We start from the raw sequence: 17784 nt of genomic DNA, 5'->3' as shown, positions 1-17784 counted from the left end.
TCTTTACTGATAAGATACAAATCAGATTCTAAATGCATTCCCTAACATAGAGGACATGGAGAAAAAAGGAACAAAGAAAATTGCAAGAGGAGTTTATGTAATTTCAACAATCTCTTATCTAGGCATTTATTTAAACAGTATTATAAATTCAAAATTTGTGTGAGGAATAAGAAGAAATCATACTCTTTTGAGGGAGTACAAAGTTTATTCAAACATTTAAAATAATCAGTTATACAGAGTACAGTGAAATTAATCAAAAACAATATCAAGTAATTTGTTTTTAAAGTGATAGTACAATATAGGAAAGCAGTGGCTTTAGTGATTTTATGGAAGATTCACACAAAAGCACCTACAATACTTCTTGAAGAAATAATAATATGCAAATTTTCACTTTTTCTGTTTTTCTGCTTACCATTTCAAAATTTTAACTCAATTTTCTATCACTTTTTTGGTATTCTTATTAACATCTGAGTAGAAATGAAGGCTTCACAATTAAGTAGCCATATTATTTTAATACTGTCATCTCTTTATTCCTATGAATATAATCATCTTTCAGTTGCATGAGTCCTTCAGCCTGATTCTCATTTTATATCTCAAAGAATGTTTTTAATAAACTGTATATATTGATCCCACTATTTATCTTTTCATACCATTGTCAAGACCTTCAAGACTATGCTTCTAATGGTCTATCAACACATAATATAACCGACAGCCACATGTTTTCTTTACTTCCCTTATGAATAGTTCCTATTTTATTGATAGCTAGGGTAGCAATTTAGTATGTTACATGACTACAGTATAGTAAGACCAGAAATAGAAATTTAACACCCTTTTGCTCCTAAACTCTGCACACATGACAAAGGCAGAAATATGTTAAAGAAAAAAACCATTTTAAATAATCTTAGGAACAATGAGATCATGATCCTCTCTCTCACAAAATAAATATAACAAACATACTAGTAACCATAGCCAGACAAGCATTATAACACAAGAATTCCATTACACATAAGAAATAGACTGTTGAAGCCAGGTGTGGAGATTTATACTCCACATCCAGCTGGTTATAACCAGTCCAGTGAATGCTAGAGTTAAATGCTTTGGGGACTGACTGAAATATGGTTTTAGTTATACAAGAAAACACTGATTCAGATCCAGCAAAGACTTATGAACTTGCCTACCGGCTGATAGCAAAAAATGGCGGAATTGGGGAACTTTTAAATCTACCTCATGGAAGACCTTTATCTGTGAGCCTGAGATCCTCTTACAAATTTTTTTCTTTTTCTGGTCTAATATATCCAGTAGACACTGGGTTTTGTAATGTGGCTTTCTACCCTATTATACTAATAAGCCCAGGCTGCCTTTTAATGAGGGCCATCAGAGTTACTAGGCAATGAATTTCAGAGCTGGATGGATGGGGTTAACGTTCCTCATTGCCCAGCTTTCCTGTCAACCAGCAAAGAACTATACTAAATTCTGAAGCATGATGACAGGAAAATTCAGGGAGGCCTGGAAGAGAGGTACCAAAGTGCATTGAAAATAGAAAACAGAATATTTTAATATTCTTCATAAATAGTTTTACAAATATTTACATATAATGAATAGGCCACTTTACATTACTGGTTAAAACTAGGAAGAAAGCTATTAAATCAGTAGGTTAATCAATACTGGCTTCAAATAATGCATTGAAATATTTTTAATTGAAGTTCAATAAATATACTGAAGGTGATTAAACAGAAAAACAGTTTCAATCTTTTTAACAATATATTTTATTGGTAATAATGGACTTGAACTAATTAGTAAACCATAATCTATAAAGAATTTTTGTAAAAATGCATTCATTTTCTGATAATAAATACGTCCAAATTCCAGTTTTTTTAAAAACCAGGATGAGGAAAAGAACAAAATGGAAAGATAATAATCCTGGGCTCAAAGCCAAATGATTAAACCAAAGAGAGAAATATTTTCAGATTCCTCTCAAGGAGTCATGGAATGGGCATCATTTTATCTGAAGGTCTCTCAACTGGGCACTAGAATAATACCAACTCTAAAGCCTTTTCCTCTAATATTTCTTCTGTTTCAAATTTTGCTAATATGAAACAAATCCTTTTTACATGAAATTTAAAAATAACAGTATAAATTCATTCAGATGGAATTAGCTCAGGTAGGTATTTGGTGCCCTAAATATGTCAAACTGAAATCAAGGGCTCCTTACAGCACTCCTATAAAGCTTTTGAATATTCAGCTAACGGCACTGAGAAAGACTAAACATTTTTTCTACTTCTATAAAGATCCAAGAAATTGAGAAGCCAACATCTAGAAAAAAGCAAGGCATAAATTCATCAGCACCAAAGAGAAATGATCTTCAAAATGAGCAGGTCTTTTATGTGTTGATGAATAGGTTCTAATCTCCCCTCAAGGAAAAGTCCACTGCCTACAGTTAACACTTCTGGATAAAAGAAAAGGTAAAACTCAGTAAAATGGTAAAAATCATTTCCATTTTACATATTGATTTATCCAAAATGCTTTAAAGAGGGATTTCAAGATTTTGATACTACTTTAAAAATTTTTCAGAGGAGGTATGGTTTCAAGTTAGATTGTTTTTCTTCCCTATCCCATTATTTGCTAAAGTGGGAAGTATTAAATTTACTTTTTTTACTAATAAATCTTCAGCTACTGTCTAAATGTTGCATTTAGTCACAATGCAACAGTTTCCATTTAAAATAAGACTCTAGTGGTAGTGAAAACTGTTCAAAGGTGGTAACACAAAATCCTGGTTGTCTTTCTCGCATATCAAATATAACTAAATTGTTGGTGGCTGGAACTCAAATCACATACAATCAACCACATTATTGGATCCATGACCTACATCTCGAATTTGGCTAGTTAAACAGGCACACACAGCTACGCCTGCTCCAGCTCTGCAGTGAGACACAGATCCAACCAACTCCCACCTGAAAAGACAGGAAAAACAGGTTATCTTAATGCATGATTTACTTTACTCAAAATTCTAACCAAAGACAAAAACTCCCTATTATTGGGACTGGTTTTAAAAGACAGCAAGTTTCCTCAGGGAACTTATATAAATAAAATATTTTTTTAAATAAAATATTTCTAATGTTCTATATTAATGGCTATATCTAGCAGTGTTTTAGCACTCTGGAGTAATCTGTTACTGGAAGATCCCATTGAAGCATACAGAAAACATGAAAATTACCTATTCAGGACTGGATCAAATGCTTCCACTGTATTTAAGTATGCATTGCCATTATGCCCACCAACTGCAAAGATTTTGCCCATCACTGTTGCAATCCCCACTCCACCCCTTGGAGTGGTAAGTGCTGCTACATAATCCCACTTGTTGCTTCGAGGATCATACCGCTCAACTGAACTTAGAGGAGAATTATCATCAAAACCACCTATACATTAAAAAAAAAAAAGATTTTAAAAATAGTACATTTCATAGAAATTAACTATTAAATCTCAATCCAATAGCTTCTCAGCCCAATCTTTTAAAAACATTTTAGGAAATAGAAAAAATCAAGGAAAAAATTCACCCCAATGCCTATCATCACCACCAACTCCTACTAGACATTTCTACAATTCGAGATAACTTAGATAGTATTGTACCTCAATACTAAGATTAAAAATCTGAAAGTAGGAAAAACTGAAGTTCCTATATCTAAGCAGATAACTTAGAAGGGAAAAACCCCCACAAACATTCATATAATTTGTCTTTAACCTACTAGAGGCAAATAAGACAGTCCTGAGATTCTTCTCTGTGTATACATTGTGTATTATATATTTAAACAGTTAGAGGGCCTGAGAAGAGAATAAAACTACCAATGAATCATTTGACTTATGTAGATACATTAAAGTTTTCCAACTGTTTCCCATAATGCTGTAACTGCCATCACAATTACAGAGATGGCTATGATTGAACTTTCACCAATTTTTGGCAAAACTACATCTTCATGCTACATACTCTAGATGGTGACAGTTCTCTCTATACATCATTCTAACAGTGTTACTTATTATATTCCTGATGGTTGAATATAGAGACTTATTTTGACAGTGTTCTTTCCTTTAAAAAATAAATGTGCCTCTTTTTAAACTCCATCTCTGTCTACATGAGTAATCACTCTCTTCAGCAACTAAGCCTATTTCCCGAGGACAGGAAGTGTTGCTATTATGATCAGTCTATTCAGAAACAAGGTCAGTTAAAAAAATCAACAGTTAATTTCTCTAATGTGTTTAATTAAATCAACTTAACTGAAATAAAATTCACCAATTTTATGTATATAATTTGATAAATATTATAAATGTGCACAATAGTATCCTCACCACTGCAACCATGATACAAAACATATTTTCATTATAATAAAGCTCTCCTAAATAGGGAGCTGTGAGAAGTAGCAACTGTGTACTGCAAGAACTCTGGTTTCTCAAACACCCAAGTTCAAATTCTAGCTTTATCACTATGAAGTAAGTTATTCACATTGAGTCTCTGCTACCTCACAGAGCTGTGATGATCAAACAAGATCTAAAAATAAATTATGTTCTCTCTTTTCTTTAGTACACATAACTCCTGGAATATTCAGCATTACTTCTATTGTTTGCAGATATTTCAATGCTAATGATACCCCACACTCTCTTATCAAGGACTGTTAAGTTATGTAATACCAAACAGTTTACATCAACATAAGTGTAACATATGCTAGTTATAATCTCTCTGACCAATTTCTTTCTCTGTAAAGAAGGGAATTACTAATCACAATATTGCTCCCCATTTACTGGGTAACTACAAAGTACCAGATGCAGTTTGAAATGGTTCTTATATCTCTAAATTTTAGAATAATTCTCTCAAAAATAATTCTCATTATTATTCCCATTTCATAGTTTAAAACCATGCTACTGGGGACACCTGGGTGGCTCAGTGGTTGTGTGTCTGCCTTCAGCTTAGGTCATGATCCCAGGATCCTGGGATCAAGTGTTGCATCAGGCTCCCCATAGGGAAGCCTTGCTTCTCCCTCTGCCTATGTCTCTGCCTCTCTGTGTGTCTCTCATGAATAAATAAATAAAAATCTTAAAACAACAACAACAACACCCTGCTACTTAATGTGTGCTGAACAGACCAGAAGCAGCATTGATTATCAGTTGGGAACTGTTAGAAATACAGAATCTGGGCTCCTTCCTTGCAGTTTAACAGTATCTCCAGAAGATTCATATGTTTGAAGTCTGAGAAAGCACTGCCCTATGGTTCCTTCCAATTCTGCAATTCAGTAGGTCAACAGCCATTATGCATGTTGAAATAACCATTGCTTTGCTTTAAGGAATCAACATAATTCCCTTGAAATGATGATGGAAAAAAATATTCTTAAATCTTCAAAGATGTTAGCAAAGCATATGTGTCCTTACATTAAAAAATATATATCTTATTTAAATATAATCCTCTACTTTAGATATATTTACTACTCCTACTAAAAATATGAAGGTAGAAATTTTAAACGTGAAAGATGAAGGCATAAACAAAAGCACAAATGTGGATCTTAGTAATTTGAAAGCAAATTTTAAGACTAATTCCACTTGAGCCTAAATGTTATATAATTTATGGTACTGTATTTTCTTAAATTAGAGAAATACCAACTACTCACCAACAACATATAAGCAACCATGGAGCTCACTAACTCCATTGCCTGCTCTTCGTTGACCCATTTCTTTAACTTCTATCCACTTATCCAGATGTGGATCATACCTCTCCACACTAGACAAAGAAGCTACTCCATCATTGCCACCTACTGCATAAACATGGTTCTAAATAAAGAAAGAATAAAAACACATAACATTAGACATTTACTTACTCATTTATTTATTTCATTAGACTTTTAATTGATGTATATGTAATGGTAGACCAGATGTGCAAGAAAGCATGCTTCATGAGATAATATGGTGTGCAATCATTATCTGCATCCTGGAGATAAGAAGATAGCAGACCTTTCTTTATTAGGGATGTGATACAATGCAATCCATAAGCAAATTGTCACATAACTTACTATAAGAGCCACAGAGCCAACCCCTCCACGGGGAGTATTCATTGGTGCCACTGTACTCCACTGATCAGATTCTATGTCATATCTCTCTACATCATTGAAACAAGTGTTGTCATCTAACCCTCCAATTGCATAAATTGGACCACCCAAGGAGGCCAAGGCAATTCCTCGCCTGAAAAGACAATTAAAAATTCACTTTAATGTCCGGTTTTGTTTCCAGAAAAAAGGTAATAAAAATATCATCCTAAGGAAGTCATTTACTTTGTTAAAGATCAGTGTGGGCTTTTTTCCCCATTATTTTTGGATTTATCAAACGTTCTGAATAGATGGCTATAAGGTTGCCAAATTATGCGACTGTATGTGAACAGTGCCCTCTGGAGTTTTATAATGCATAGTCTACACAGGTTACTTTAATTTCAAATGAAATAAAGTGAAACCCAACATATAAACGGAGTCCAAAACACAATTAGCAAAACACACAGTTGCATAATGAGAGATTTTATAAATTGAAAGAGATATTTTGCTGTGGAGGTCAGAAATCAATCTCATTTCTAAATTCATGTATTTGCACAGCACGTGTTTTGACGAAGGGTTTCATGGTACCACACAAAAGAACATCAACTTTCATATTACAAGCTTTATATCACATTGTTTTACTTCTGAAGGGCATTTATTTTTCTTCTTGGAAGGGAGACTTAGCCCTTGTGAAAAGCTAATTCACTGTAATAGTAATCAGAAAAAATAATTTCTTAAACACTGCAGCAATAAAAAATTGAATTATTCTAAAACTATAAACTGCCACTGACTTTGTATGTACTTTGGATAGTGTACTTTATAAACTTCGACCTTACTACCTTGCTTCTTCATCTGTAACCCATTTGAGAAAGGAGTAGACACAATTGATATGGAGATAATATAGCTAAGCACTTAAAACAGTGATTGGCCTATGTTTAGTGCTATGTATTAAATATGTTACTGGAGAGTGCAGCTGTTCAACAGAAATTCAAAGCTTACCAAGAGAATCCTAGGAAGGATTCTTAAGGGTATGGTTGTTACTCATTTTCAATCCTCTTAATTTCTTTTGTCTTGAGTATAGAGCAATGACTTATAAAATACTGTGGCTATAAAAATTCGCAGATGTGTGAACATGTGCATGCACTCCAGAACATACAGGTGTTATATAATGGCAGATGTGTGCCTAATAAATATTCCTCCCCCTCACCATCCCAAATCACAAGAGTATATGACATTATTAGTTATCTCCTACTCCTCAAAACTCTTGATTTTCATGAAATCACACATTTGAATTCCCTCCCAAATCTCTAGCTGGTGCTATTTTGTTTCCTTTAATCGGTGTCTTTTTTACCCTACCCCATCATTAACTCACCACGTTCACTAAGGCCTCTCATCACTTACATGCTCTCTCCTGAGGCAACCTCATACTTTCCATGGATTTATGATAACTCAAATATATATTTCCAGACACATATCCCAACTTCTACCTTAAATCTGTCATGCTAGCTCTTGAACCTTAATTTTTTGCTTTTAGAGCAATGAATGAGGTTGGCAGGGGTGGAATACAGGAAGACGGAGAGAAGGAATCTTAAGCAGGGTCCCCAACACAGGGCTCAATCTCATGATCCTGAGACCATAACCTGAGCTGAAATCAAGAATCAGACGCTTAACCAACTGAGCCACCCAGGCGCCCCTCTTCAACCTTAACTTTAACCTGAGATGAAACTCACGGCCTACTTCCCTGTAATAGGAAAATTTTAAGATGTACCCCCCACCCCCCAGTATATTCACCCTCTTGTCTTATTCCCATGCTTATACTACATTATATGGCAAAAAGGAGATTACTTGAATGGCCCTAATCTAATCACACAAGCCTGATTAGAGTTTCTCCAGCAGGAGACAACTCAAAAACTCAAAGAATGAGATGGATTCTGCATGCCACTGCTTGTTTGCAGACAGAAGGGAGCACCTGGAAAGGACCTGAGTGGCTTCTAGGAATTGGGAGTAACATCTGGCAACAGCCAGTAAAAATGAGAAACTCAGTGCCACAATCTCAAGGAACTGAGTTTTATCAATAACCTAAATGACCTTGGAAGCAGATTCTTCCCCAGAGCCTCCAGAAAAGACCTTAGCCCAGCCTACACCTTGACCTTGGCCTTGTAAGACCCTGCTGGACTTCTGATCTATGGAACTGTGAGCTTTAATAAGTAGATATTGTTTTAAGCTGCTAAGTGTGTGGTAAATGGTTTCACAGCAATAGAAAACTCATACACCTATCACAAGGGAAATAAAAATTTTATCCTGTTCATTGACTTGTTTTTTCTAATACAGAAAATTTTACCACTATCCATATCCAATTGCTTAAGCCAAAAACTGAAGAATCAACCTTGCTTCTTGTTCTTTCAACCTTCCACATCTGAGTTTCATAAAATCTTTTGATTATCTCTCAAATATTTCCTCTCTTCTCTATCCCAACTTTTTCCACTTTAGTCCAAGCCACCATTATTTCTTGACTAAAATATTACAATGATCCTGTTGGTCTCCCAAGCTGTTTTCACTCTGCTCCTCCTCAAATCTTTTCTCCATTTCATTTCTCTGCTATTAAAACGTGTGTGTGTGTGTGTGTGTGTGTGTGTGTGTGTGTGTGTGTAAAAGCTCACCAGATAAAATTAAAAACTTCTGGCAAGCCTGAAAGGCCCTCATCCTTTCCTTTTTTTTAGAAATTTTTTTTAAATTTTTTTTTTTTAATTTTATTTTATGATAGTCACACAGAGAGAGAGAGAGAGAGGCAGAGACACAGGCAGAGGGAGAAACAGGCTCCATGCACCGGGAGCCCGACGTGGGATTCGATCCCGAGTCTCCAGGATCGCGCCCTGGGCCAAAGGTGGGCCCTAAACCGCTGCGCCACCCAGGGATCCCCCCTCATCCTTTCCTTTTGTTTCAGTCTTATTTTTTCACACCATTCACCTTGGTATTTCAGTCACACTGGACTTCCTTTATGCTCTCTGCTCTGTTGACCTCCAGATTTTCAGACTTCATCTCTTTCCACCCATCACCCTTCTATCCACCAATATCTAACCAGGATAAATTCTTCTATTCCTTCAGATCTTAAATGGAACTTCAAGATTTTCTCCACTCTCAAGCACAGAATTATTGCCCTTGGGGTGCCTGCGTGGCTCAGTTGGTTAAGGGTCTGCCTTTGACTCAGGTCATGATCTCAGAGTCCTGGGATCAAGTTCCACATCAGGCTCCCTGCTCGATGGGGAGTCTGCTTCCCCCCCCCCCGCCCTTCTCCCCGCTCATGCTCTCTCAAATAAATAAATAAAATTTAAAAAATTATTGCTCTTGTAATTATGTCTTTATTTGTATCTTTCCTTCTTGAATGTAAGATCTACAGAAGTAAACCCATAAGATCATGACAGGAGTCAAAATCAAAAGTCAGCCGCTTAATGGATTGAGTCACCCAGTCACCCTTGTTGCATTTCTATACACTAATAATGAAGCAGCAACAAGAGAAATAAAGAAGACAATCCCACTTACAACTGCACCAAGAAGAGTAAAATACCTAGGAATAAATCTAACCAAAGAGGTGAAAGACCTGTACTCTAAAAACTATACAACACTGATGAAAGAAATTCAAGACAACACAAAGAAATGGAAAGACATCCTATGTTCATGGGTAAAAACAAACTGCTAAAATGTCTACTACTCAAAGTAATCTACAGATTTAATGCAATCCCTATCAAAATATCAAGAGCATTTTTCACATTTTTCACTAGAATAAACAATCCTGAAATTTGTACGGAACCAAAAAAAGAACCTGAATAGCCAAAGCAATTTGAAAAAGAAAAAGAAAACTGGAGGTGTCACAATTCCAGACTTCAAGTTATATTGCAAAGATGTAGTAATCAAAACAGTATGGTACTAGCACAGAAACAGAAATATAGATCAATGGAACTGAACAGAAAGCCCAGAAATAAACCCACAATTATATGGTCAATTAATCTTCGACAAAGGGGGAAAGAATATGCAATGGAAAAAAGAAAGCCTTTTTAACAAATGGTGTTGGGAAAACTGGACAGCAACGTGCAAAAAGAATAAATAAATAAAAGAAAGAAAAGAAACTAGATCACTTTCTTTCACCATACACAAAAATAAACTCAAAGTGGATTAAGGATTTATGTGTGAGACCTGAAACCATAAAAATCCTAGATGAGAGCAAAGGCAGTATTTTTTCTGACACTGATCATAGCAACATCTTTCTAGATACGTCTCCTGAGGCAAGGGAAACAAAAGGAAAAATAAACTACTGGGACTACATCAAAATAGAGAGCTTCTGCACAGCAAAGGAAACAATCAACAAAACTAAAAGGCAACCAACTGAATAGGAAAAGATGTTTGCAAATGAATTATCTGATAAATGATTGGCATCCAAAATCTATAAAGAACTTATCAAACTCAACACCGAAAAACAAGTAATCCCGTTAAGAAATGGGCACAAGGCACAAACAGACATTTTCCCAAAGAAGACATCCGGAAGGCTAACAGACACATGAAAGATGCTCAACAACACTTATCATCAGGGAAATGCAAATCAAAGCCACAATATTACTTCACAAGTCACAGAATGGCTAAAATAAAAAACATAAGAAATAACACTATTGGCAAGGATGTGGGGAAAAAAAGGAACCCTTGTGCACTGTTGGTGGGAATGCAAACTTGTGCATCCACTGTATGGAAAGTTCCTCAAAAAATAAAAATAGAACTATCCTAAGATCCATTACTGGGTATTTATCCAAAGAACATGAAAATACTAATTCAAAAGAATATATGCACCCCTATGTTCATTGCAGCATTATTTACAATAGTCAAACTACAGAAGCAGCCCAAGTATCCACTGATAGATGAATGGATAAAGATGTGGTGTGCATGTGCGTGTGTGTATACATATATGTGTGTGTGTGTGTGTATACACACACACACACACACACAATGGAATATTATTCAGCCATCAAAAAGAATGAAATCTTGCCATTTGCAACAACATGGATGGAGCTACAGAGTATAATGATAAGTGAAATAACCCAGTCAGAGAAAGACAAATACCATATGATTTTGCTCATATGTGGAATTTAAGAAACAAAACAAAGGGGGGAACAAGAGACAAACCAAAAAACAGACTCTTAAATATAGAGAATATCATACCACAGGGGAGGTTGAGTAAGTGAAACAGAGGAAGGAAATTAAGAGTACACTTATCTTGGGTGATGCGTATTAAAGAGGGCACCTTTGATGAGCACTGGGTGTTGTATATATGTAATGAATCACAAAATTGTACTACTGAAACTAATATTACACTGTATATTAACTGGAAAAAAAAGAGATCTAGGCCCACTCCACACCAATTCCAAAATAAATTGCTAGAACGAAAAAAAAATTTTAAATAAGCATTTGGGAAATTTAAAGAAAGAGTACATCTATCTTGATGAGCACTGAGTAATATATGGAACTTTGTTAAGTCACTATATTGTGCATCTGAAACTAATGTGATATAGTATGTTAACTACACCAGAAGTAAAATAAAAAAATCCTCTCTCCTCAGATTAAAACCCTTCAACAGTTTTTTATTTTTATTTTTTTTATTTTTATTTTTTTCCTTCAACAGTTTTTTAATGACAAAGTTTTCAGATCTCTTACTAAACTGCTAGTCCTTATATGCATTCCAGGTTATAACTCTCAGATTTGTAACAATTTTTGTGCACCTTCCATCTACCATAATTATTTTCAAATTATAAACATATTTTTGTATTAACAGGTTATGTTCATTTAAAAAACTTGCAATCAGAATAAATTTAAAAGGATACAAAAAATATATACAGCTTAATTTTTATTTCCATATCCCAATTAATGTTGTATATACCACTCTGAGAACCCAGCCATAGATATGGAGACATCAGCATGAAGAACAGTATAACTACAATCTTCCTTGATCTGAAGGCTACACTTCTCAACTATATTATATTCATTTTCCTTTTCTTCATTTTTTTAGAGCTGTGCTTCATATTGGTTCAAGTACTTTTTTCTATAAGAAACATAATTGCTAACCTGACTTTCCACCATGTTGTACTGGTGTAATTCATCTTTCATAATATCTAAAGCAGGTTTTTACCTGTAACTCTAATATTTTTAGGTATTGTTTCTAGATCTACAGGGTGATTAGTCTATTATACTTTTGAATCTTCATTTGGTGAAATATTTTTTGAATCTTCATTTGGTCATCCACCTTAAGATATCTGAAAATCCAATATTGAAGTCATCAAAAAAATTCTGAATAGGCTATTTAACACTTACTAAGCTATTGAAAATCTTCCTCCTCTTTAGATTAATCCATTTATCAACATATATTTCAATTTACTGTAGATTAAAATTTTAAATATTAATGCTCATAATAAAATGAGTAAAAAGTGAGGGATTTAAAAAATATATTTTTTATTTATTTATTTGAGAGAGAGTGAGAGATGGCAAGAGAGCATGAGCAATGGGGAAGAGGCAAAGGGAGAGGAGAAGCAGGCTCCCCACTGGTCAGGAAGCCTGACACTGGGCTCCAACCCAGGACCCTGTGATCATGACCTGAGCCAAAGGCAGATGCTTAACCAACTGAAGCCACCCAGGCACCCTGAGGGATATTTTCTTAACATGTTAAAATAATTATGTCTTAGTCCTAAAGCCAGTATCTCATTTAATAGGGAAACACTAGAGACATTTCCACTAAGATCAAGAATAAGACAAAAACACCTACCATCTCTGCTACTATTCACCCTGTATTAGATTAATAGGCAAAATAATTAGACAAGAAAAACCATTCAAAGCATTGGAAAAACGGGCAAAAGTCGAATAAAGTCTATTAATTAATACCATTATATCAATGTTCATTTCCTGTTTTCAGTAATTGTACTACGATGGTATAAAATGTCAATATGAAGGGAGCTGGGTTAGGAGTATAGCACAGGATTTCTCTCTCAGCACTACTGACATTTGAGGAGGAAAATTCTTTGCTGTAGGGGGCTTTCTTATGTATTATAGGATTTTTAGCAGCATTGTTGGCCTCTCCCAACTAGATGCTGGCAGCCACTCTCTCTAACATCCTCCCCCCCCCCAAATCTGTGACCACCAAAAATGTCTCCAGATATTGCCAAGTATTCCAGAGGAAACAAAATAATCTTTTATTGAGAATCACTGGCATACAGGAATTCTACTATTTTTACAATTTTCCTTAAATCTATAATTATTTCAGAGTTAAAAAAAATCAATGCTCAGGTTTAGGTGGAAACCATATTAATGATTACCATATTCTGAAATATAAAAAGAAAATATAAAATATATTCTGAAGAGGGGGTGGGGGTAAATGGGTGACGGGCACTGAGGGGGGCACTTGACGGGATGAACACTGGGTGTTATTCTGTATGTTGGCAAATTGAACACCAATAAAAAATAAATTTATTATTAAAAAAACAAAATATATTCTGAAGAAAATATAAAAAGCTATAACAAAGCATCACATTGGATGCTAAATTTAACAAAGTGTGTTTAAGACAGTATTAAAGTTTCTAAAAACGTAAAAAGTAGAAAATTAGCCCTTTAAATTATTGGAAGCTTTATTTTCCACCAACAAATCAAAAAATTTCCATGCTGATTCACCTCTTTGTGTTCATTGATGCCTTCATCATCCATTTATTAGTCAGAGGATCAAACATCTCCATGCTACCTAAATGTTCATTTCCATCATGTCCACCTACTGCGTATACTTTACCTGTCAAATAGAGAAGTTTGATTTTCATTTGATTCCAAATGGGTAAACTGATAGTTATTTATGTATATATAATATACATGAGATCACATATAATTAGAATAGCATGATAATTTTCAACAAATATTCTTCTGTTCAACATCATGAATAATGTCACTTAAATAGTCATATGAAAATAATTGTAAGCTTCTGCTCAATAAAATGCCTGGAACATGCTGTTCTATATGAAGTTATTTATTTATTTATTTATTTTTAATTTTTTATTTATTTATGATAGTCACAGAGAGAGAGAGAGAGAGAGGCAGAGACATAGGCAGAGGGAAAAGCAGGCTCCATGCACCGGGAGCCCGATGTGGGATTTGATCCCAGGTCTCCAGGATCACGCCCTGGGCCAAAGGCAGGCGCTAAACCACTGCGCCACCCAGGGATCCCTATATGAAGTTATTTAAATGTCCAAACACTACACCTACCTTTGATTTCCCAACTCTCATTACTTAGTAGATGAAATCACTAATCATGCTTTCAAAGAATGTTTAATAAAAAAATGTTCAATGTTATGTGAAGAAAATATAAAATTCAGTACAATGTGATCAAATTTTCTAAATGAGGTTATTAAAAATTCACATACAATAAATAACTGTAAAGGTTACATAGAAATAATGTCAACTGTGACTATTTCTGGGTGTTTGGGTTATAGATGATTTTTACTTTTTATTAGAATGTTCTTTTATTTTCCAAAAAAAGAATTTACACTTCTATAATCCAAAAACAAAAGTGATTTTTTAAGGTCCTCTAACAGTTTGCCCATGGTTCTGTAATTATTTCATTTTCAGTAACCAGTAAAAAAAAAATCTCATTTCAATAATAATTAAACATAAGAAAAAAGCTGATATATATTTATTATTTGAGTTCAATAAGCACTCTTCTTTAGTTTGATTATTTTGCAAATATAACTAAGAAAAGTTTAACTCTTTAACTCTCTTTTCCCTAATACTCATCTCCCAGTAAGCACCTACATGCAAGAGATTGCTCACTGAGCATGTATGGGCATAAGACAAATAATCACCACACAAATATTTTATTGACAGATTGAAACATTTTATAATTTAGCAATTTTCTTACAGAAAGAAATTCTCAAAGTTTAAATATCTCAAAAGAGTGTCACCATCATGGCTAGGACTTAAGACAATAATGGACCCACCTTCCACAGAGATTACACCCACATGTCGCCTTCGACTATTCATTTCTGGCCCAAAAAACCAACTGTTTTTGTTGATAGAATAGCATTCAATACTGCGAAAGGGGTCACCAGATCCACCTCTACCACCTACACAAAACAGCACACCTAAAGGTAAAACCAGAAAATAGAGATCAAAATTATAGCTCCCTAATTTTTCTTAAATTAGTGTGGAAAAAAATACTTAGGAAGTCAAAATTTTGATGAACTGCTAAAAAAAAATGAGTTATTTGGATAACTTCAATGTCATTATGTTACTAAAATTCTAACTTTCTTTTCTTCCCCTTATTTGAACTTCTCAAAGAATAGAATACATCAGCTATCTCTGTTTGCTAAACAGAGATGTAATGTTACATCCCATTATAGTAAGGTTTAAGTTTTCACCCACTCTGTAAAATTGCTCTTGGCTAAGGTCAGAACTACATCCAATAAATGCTTAAGTTAATTTCTTATTGAACACAAGTACAACACTCGATATGTTGATCATCCTGTTTTTTGAGAAATTCCTCAATTCTCTTGATTTCCAAAATACTGAAGTCTCTCCTTTTGTGTCCAATAATTTCTCCTTCCTGTGTTTCCCACGTTTCATCCTTCACCTACTTCCCATATACTTTATGTTAACACAGGAAAAGTACATTCCTTGATTTTAAATTCCATTCTGTATTATAATGCCTTCCAAACTACATATCTAAGCCATATTTCCACTTGATGTCCCACAGGCCTTTCAAACCCAACATATTGAAAGGATCTCCCCTCCTCAACTACCTGAATAACCCCTTCCTTCCATGAGGTATCCTTCCTCTCCCTCACTATTCCACTGCCATTGTTTTAGTTCAGGCCCTCATCTGCTATTACCCAATACTGCAAAATCCTGTCCTTTCTTATCACTTTTAGTAGTCTTTTTGTTTTCAGGCATACTTTTATCCCCTCTCTTAGCCTCTTCATGCATAAAATGGAATAACGCCATCTATCTCATAGTAAGGATTGAATCCTACACTAAAACCTACTCATTAAGTTGCTGCAATCATGTAAGAGATCACATATACAAGAGTCTACTATATGCCTAGTATATGCATGTAAGCCAGGCTACCAAGGTGTTGTTTAAATTTAAATCTGAATTTAAAGAGGAATTTAACTAAATACCTTGACTTCCAGAAACAGGATTCACAACTTTAAAAAACCCCATGCTTCAAAAATTTAATTTTTGACATCAACCAATAAAAAAAAGGAGAATAAGCAGTCCTTTCCATAGAAAACTACAGTTGACACTTGAAGAACCCAGGAGTTAGGAGTACCAACTTCCTTTGTAGTTGAAAATCTGCAGGGCAGCCCCGGTGGTGCAGCGGTTTAGCGCCACCTGCAGCCCAGGGCATGATCCTGGAGACCCGGGATCGAGGCCCGCGTCCTGTGTCGGGCTCCCTGCATGGAGTCTGCTTCTTCCTCTGCCTGCGTCTCTGCCTCTCTCTTGCGCTCCGTATCTCTCATGAGCAAATAAAATAAAATCTTTAAAAAAAAAAAAAAGAAAAAGAAAATCTGCATATAATTTTTGATTCCCCCAAAACTTAACTCCTAATAGCCTACTGCTGATCAGAAGTCTTACTGGTAGCATGAATAGTCAGTTAACACATATTCTGTATGGCATATATATACACACACACACACACACACACACACACACTCACACACACATATATGCCATATTCTTACAATAAAGTAAGCTAGAGAAAAGAAAATGTTATTTTTTTTAAAGATTTATTTATTTATTTATGATAGACATAGAGAGAGAAAGAGGCAGAGACACAGGAGGAGGGAGAAGCAGGCTCCATGCCGGGAGCCCGACGTGGGACTCGATCCCGGGACTCCAGGATCGTGCCCTGGGCCAAAGGCAGGCACTAAACCGCTGAGCCACCCAGGGATCCCCGAAAAGAAAATGTTATTAAGAAAATCATAAGAGAAGTGCTTGGGTGTAGCTCAGGCAGTTAAACATCTGACCCTTGACTTTAGCTCAGGTCTTGATCTCAGGGCTGTGAGCTCAAGCCCCTCACTAGGGCTTTAAAAAGAGAGAGAGAGAGAGAACAAATACATTTATAGTACTGTAAAAAATCCACATACAAGTGGACCTATGCATGCAGTTCAAACCCATGTTGTTCGAGGGCTAACTGTATTTAGAAGAACTACTTCTTCATAGATACATCTATGACATTCAAATTTTCGTTACCTATATAAAATCCCATATTCATAATCATGTACTGCCCTTTGTTGTTATTTTTAGGCTATTCCACAGATCTGTTTATATGATAACTATATTTGGTAGCAACGAATGTAGATAAACTCTCTGCTCAGAGTACCACTTCTGAATTCCTAGACCTTCATTTATTTTCCATCATCCCTCAAATATATTTTTTATAGTTATAAAAAGTAGCATAAGTGAACATGAACTATTAGGAAAATACAGTCTGAAAACTGTGGCAAATAAAGATAAAATTACATGCCTCCTTAAGTATAAGACCTTTAGATTTGAAGAGTCTAACATAGTCTATTATACAAATTTGTAACGTAGTTAGTGCCTTTAAGATTTTATTTTTATTTTATTTTATTTTATATTTTATTTTATATTTTATTTTATATTTTATTTTATTTTATATTTACTTTTTTGTAATCTATACACCCAATGTGGG

The 17784-nt window shown here is 34.8% G+C and overlaps 1 protein-coding gene across 4 annotated transcripts in view; it reads right to left on the bottom strand.

Annotated features, from left to right (window-relative positions):
• Positions 1-236: 236 nt before the first annotated feature.
• The window catches only part of KLHL8 (kelch like family member 8), a 73806-nt gene continuing 56258 nt past the window's right edge, over positions 237-17784 (bottom strand). For 3 of the 4 annotated variants that reach the window (XM_055313028.1, XM_055313029.1, XM_055313031.1), the window contains 7 exons: positions 16406-16609; positions 15071-15214; positions 13761-13872; positions 6051-6219; positions 5652-5811; positions 3215-3416; positions 237-2951 (listed from right to left, as the gene is read on the bottom strand). In XM_055313028.1, coding sequence (XP_055169003.1) covers positions 2828-2951; positions 3215-3416; positions 5652-5811; positions 6051-6219; positions 13761-13872; positions 15071-15214; positions 16406-16609 — 1115 coding nt within the window. In that variant the 3' untranslated portion in view covers positions 237-2827. The remainder of the gene's footprint in view (positions 2952-3214; positions 3417-5651; positions 5812-6050; positions 6220-13760; positions 13873-15070; positions 15215-16405; positions 16610-17784) is intronic. The other variant, XM_055313030.1, reaches the window with a different exon arrangement.

The sequence above is a fragment of the Nyctereutes procyonoides genome, unplaced genomic scaffold (genome assembly GCF_905146905.1).
Source record: "Nyctereutes procyonoides isolate TBG_1078 unplaced genomic scaffold, NYPRO_anot_genome, whole genome shotgun sequence".
In the NCBI taxonomy this organism is placed as follows: domain Eukaryota; kingdom Metazoa; phylum Chordata; class Mammalia; order Carnivora; family Canidae; genus Nyctereutes; species Nyctereutes procyonoides.
Note: the sequence above shows the minus strand (reverse complement) of the source record. Positions and strands in the feature narration are given on the sequence as shown.